Consider the following 5,287-nt stretch of genomic DNA (forward strand, 5'->3'; position numbering starts at 1 on the left):
TCCCCTAGAGAAAGTCCATGTGCATTCCTTCTCTCTAAATAGGGGTAAAAAACCAAACGTTATTACGCTATATGCTATGCTGGTCGAATGGTCTCTACTGATTTGAAAGGGAAAATACCGCATCTGGCCAGTAGATGGCACTAGCTGCTGTGATAAGTAGTGCCACCTAATTGCCAAATGCAGTATTTTCTACTCTAAATCCGTGTGTAGCGCTACCCCCTAGAGGGCCGCTGGATTTTGGCTCTCCCTATTCCTGCACAGCCAGGCAAATATGCATTTTCCAACTTTAAAATCAGTCAATGGGCTTGTTTTTATTGGGGAAAACAACTTGGACAGGGAAGAGGGATTATGGGATGCCCCACTTGATATGATAGAACATCTAGAGGACAAACTACCTTCACTATATACAAAGAAAATGCTGAATCCTGGACTGTATCCCCTCTAGAATAATATCAGTCTCTCCTATATTTGCAGAAAGAATTCCTCTTATAGGAGCTCCCAGTCCCCTTAGTGGGATTTAGCCCCATACTTGTAGGAGCTCCATGTCCCCTTAACTGAAAATACCAGCCCACCTGGCTGCCTCACAACATGTCCCAGGATAAGGGCTTGAGCTTAGCTGTGACACCGTCTCTTTAAAGCTTGCTGAATGTTGCATCTGGCATCCTTCTCCCTCTTTGGCCCCCGGGGGGTGTAGAGGTACCCCCACTGTCCCCTGAATTTGGATAAGATTTCTGTTCAGGCCTCCTGCTGTCCAGGTCCTCCCATAATAGCCAGGGTGTCCCCTAGAGAGAGACTGAAGGGTAGTGGAGATTCCTCTCTTCAGCTTCTCTCCTTCCTCAGCTCCAGCCTGGAGGCAGGGCCCCCTCAGCCCCGGGGTCCCCTCCTAGGCTCCATGACATCCAGCTTCAGCACTCCATCTTCCACCCAACAACAAACCTTCCCTTGCTGGCCAGGCTCCACAATATTTATGGGCTACCCTACAAAGCCACCTCCTGCCTGGGGATTGGTCAGATTTCCATGAATATTCAGATCATAGCCTCTCTTCGCTTCCACCCACTAGCTTCTAGAAACGTTTGGTAACTTCTACAACCACAGGGAGGTACCAGAGGCCTGACCTGTAGAGTCCTCCAGCCTGACCTACAGTAACCCCCGACCAATTACCCAGACTCACACAGCTACTGAGTAAGAATAAACTTTCCTCCTAACTAGACTGTACACTAGAGGGCGCTACAAGTGGTTGGAATAGAATTGTTAGAATAATTTATATTGTTCAACGTCTACTGTAATCATAAATGGATGAGGATGGTCTCAGTTATTTGTAGCAATCCATGTCTGCTGAAGGACATGGGTGGGGGGGTCTATGTTATTAAAAATGTGGAAAACATTTGCCCAGCCATGAAAAAGTCTGTCCATAATTTAATGAACACATTGATTTTCTTATGATCTTCAGCTCCATCTAGTGGTAACATTATGACCACTAGATGGAACCAATGAGCATAGGAAATCAAGAAAACCAAGAAATAAAATACAGCCAAAATTGTTATATTCATTATTAAATTTTTTTTAATATTAGACCTCTATCTGTTTTTACACCACAAATTGTCCTCAGCCTAATGACTCCATTTTTATTTTTCTCCTGCTATCAATGGCCAACACGGTACAACACTTCATCCATGTCTTTGGTGATCTCTGATCTCCTTATCAACTGTTTCTTCCATGATGAAGATCAGCCATGGAGTATATCTGAGGTGTATATCAGGGTGTGCTTCTTCCCCACATGTCCAGCAACATTCATATACAAGACATTTCCCGCACTCACTAATACACCTCGAGGGTTGTGTGGGAACCCTGATGTACAGGAAGACAGGACTTCAGTGAGGAACAATCCCCTCACTCAGACCAGGAAAGTTCGTTCTCCTCCGTGTCCAATCTCAGATGACTGTAAACAGAGGACTTCTGTGATGGACAATTCCCGTACTCAGGAGAGGAAAGTGGCTTCTTCCTCCTGTGAGACCTCTGATGTGTGGAAAGGTTTGATTTATATACAAAACTTTTCCCACATTCAGGACAGGAATACGGCTTCTCCCCTGTGTGAGATATCTGATGTGTATAAAGAATGGCCATCCGCGAAAAAAATTTCCCGCACTCAGGACAGGAATACGGCTTCTCCCCCGTGTGAGACCTTTGATGTCTGTAATAACTGGACATATCTGAAAAACATTTCCCGCACTCAGCACAGGAATATGGCTTCTCCCCCGTGTGAGATCTCTGATGTATCACAAGGCCTTTTTTATATAGAAAACTTTTCCCACATTCGGGACAGGAATACAGCTTCTCCCCCGTGTGAGATCTCTGATGTGCATTAAGATTGGCCGTCCGCGAAAAACATTTCCCACATTTAGGACAGGGATACGGCTTCTCCCCCGTGTGAGATCTCAGATGTGTATCAAGAATGGCCTTCTGCGAAAAACATTTCCCGCATTCAGGACAGGAATACGGCTTCTCACCCGTGTGCAATCTCTGATGTCTAAAAAGAATGTCCTTCCGCGAAAAACATTTACCACACTCAAGACAGGAATACGGCTTCTCACCTGTGTGAGATCTCTGATGTGTGGAAAGATCAGACTTTCTTATGAAACGTTTTTTGCACTCAGTACAGGAATATGGCTTCTCACCCGTGTGCGATCTCTGATGTCTATAAAGAAGGGCCGTCTGCGAAAAACATTTCCCGCACTCAGGACAGGAATACGGCTTCTCACCTGTGTGAGATCTCTGATGTTTGGAAAGATCGCACTTTCTTATGAAACGTTTTTTGCACACAGGACAGGGATACGGCTTCTCCCCCGTGTGAGATCTCATATGTCTGTAAAGAGTGGACCTATGTGAAAAACATATCCCGCACTCAGAACAGGAATAAGGTTTCTCTCCTGTGTGCAATCTTTGATGTGCGGTAAGTTTAGGCTGGTTTGAAAAACATTTATCGCACTCAGAACAGAAATATGTTTTTTTTCCAGTGTGATATCTCTGATGACTGTTAAGATGCGATTTGTTTGAAAATCTCTTCCCACACTCAGTACAAGAATATGGCTTCTCACCTCTGTGAGATCTTTTATGTAAAGTAAGATTGCCTTTCAAACGGAAACATTTCCCGCACTCAGGACAGGAATACGGCTTCTCTCCTGTGTGACATCTCTGATGTCGGTAAAGATGGGCCTTCTGTGAAAAACATTTCCCGCACTCAGGACAGGAATGGGGCTTCTTACCTGTGTGAGATTTTTTATGCTCATTAAGACTACTTTTGGAACTGAAACGCTTCCCACACTCAGTACAGGGAAACCTCTTATCTGTTGGAAGGACGGCACCATCCCTCACAGTCTGAGGTTCCTCAGGATAAGAGGAATACGATGGTCCGGCACCATCCCTCACAGTCTGAGGTTCCTCAGGATAAGAGGAATACGATGGTCCGGCACCGTCCCTCACAATCTGAGGTTCCTCAGGATAAGAGGAATACGATGGTCCATCTACACTGTGTGGTGCCGGATGGACATTTGAGGTAGTCGGGTTTTCTCCTGGACTATACTGTGTGATGTCCTCATCTTCTACTTTACAGTCTGGAGACAAAGTGAGACAATCCTCTGAGGTTTTCCTCATCTCCCGTCCATCTACTAAAATAGAAATACAAAGATTATTACTAGACATGAGCAGATTGGTTCCCCTAACCAACCAAGGAGTATGTAATGTACAATATAAATTATATAGTGTAAGGGTCAGGGCTCATAATATTGATATTCAGTAATCAGTGGAAGGTTAAATGTTTACTGGAGACAAGTTGCAGAGGTCCCACACCGCTGCCTCCCATCTCCTGAGACTGCACTCAGTGACTTGGGTCTGAGACTATACAGACATATCCCTCCACCCGGCACAGTCAGCAAACAACAGAGCAATTAACCCCGGGAGAATTGTTATGTCAGAGGTCTTGCTAGACCCGGGCATGGGGCAGACACAAGGTCTGTTGGCTGAATCCGGCCCACCAGGCTATTCAATGTGGCCCTCACACCTAAGGTTTTTTCAGCCAGAACACGGTGGAACTCCGTTCTGCCACCTCCGTCTCTCATCCTCCGCTCTCCACTCACCACTATCACTTGTAAACATAGAAGCCTCCTGTGATTAGAAGAACAGCTTTCCTGTCGGTGGCTCTCACCAATCCCTGCCTGCCCGGCACTCACAGCGAGGACAAGGAAGATGCAGAGACAGGTGCAGTGTGGGAGGGGACACCATGTGGTGAGCGGCATTGTGATCCCTATCTGTGTCCAGGTGTACAAACACCAACCAATGTCCTCCCTGCAAGTGAGAGAGGTGGAGCCACCTACAGTTCCGGGAGGTACTAGAGATGGGCCGGGTAGGTGAGATACAAGGAAGGTTTTGGAGGGTGTGTGGGCGGGGAGATGAGGGCTGTGGGGTATACAGAGTTGGGGGATGGGGGAGAGTGGTGCAGAGGTCAGAGCCAAGGAGGGCTGGAAGTGAGATGTGCATAGACTGTGAAAGAGAGCTGAACCCTGCACTCTGTACACAGTGCACCCCTAAACCCTGCACTCTGTACACAGCGCGCCCCTAAACCCTGCACTCTGTACACAGCGCGCCCCTAAACCCTGCACTCTGTACACAGCGCGCCCCTAAACCCTGCGCTCTGTACACAGCGCGCCCCTAAACCCTGCACTCTGTACACAGCGCGCCACTAAACCCTGCACTCTGTACACAGCGCGCCCCTAAACCCTGCACTCTGTACACAGCGCGCCCCTAAACCCTGCACTCTGTACACAGCGCGCCCCTAAACCCTGCACTCTGTACACAGCGCGCCCCTAAACCCTGCACTCTGTACACAGTGCACTCCTCAACCCTGCACTCTGTACACAGCGCACCCCTAAACCCTGCACTCTGTACACAGCGCACCCCTAAACCCTGCACTCTGTACACAGTGCACCCCTAAACCCTGCACTCTGTACACAGCGCACTCCCCAACCCTGCACTCTGTACACAGTGCACCCCAAAACCCTGCACTCTGTACACAACGCACCCCTAAACCCTGCACTCTGTATGCAGCGCACTCCTCAACCCTGCACTCTGTACACAGTGCACCCCTAAACCCTGCACTCTGTACACAGTGCACCCCTAAAACCCTACACAGTGCACCCCTAAACCCTGCACTCTGTACACAGTGCACCCCTAAACCCTGCACTCTGTACACAGTGCACCACTAAACCCTGCACACAGTGCACCCCTAAACCCT

The 5,287-nt window shown here is 48.0% G+C and overlaps 1 protein-coding gene across 1 annotated transcript; it reads right to left on the reverse strand.

Moving 5' to 3' along the window:
- Positions 1–255: 255 nt before the first annotated feature.
- Positions 256–4,534, reverse strand: LOC141104810 (uncharacterized). Its single transcript, XM_073594575.1, has one exon. It carries the CDS (start codon positions 3,697–3,699, stop codon positions 1,891–1,893), a length of 1,809 nt encoding a protein of 602 aa, XP_073450676.1. The 5' UTR covers positions 3,700–4,534; the 3' UTR covers positions 256–1,890.
- Between the last annotated feature and the right edge of the window lie 753 nt (positions 4,535–5,287).

This window comes from Aquarana catesbeiana, linkage group LG08 (genome assembly GCF_042186555.1).
Source record: "Aquarana catesbeiana isolate 2022-GZ linkage group LG08, ASM4218655v1, whole genome shotgun sequence".
Taxonomy (NCBI): domain Eukaryota; kingdom Metazoa; phylum Chordata; class Amphibia; order Anura; family Ranidae; genus Aquarana; species Aquarana catesbeiana.

Excerpts from the sequence above, each read along its gene's own strand:
- LOC141104810 (XM_073594575.1), bottom strand. The coding sequence starts at position 3,699 with ATGTCTAGTAATAATCTTTGTATTTCTATTTTAGTAGATGGACGGGAG.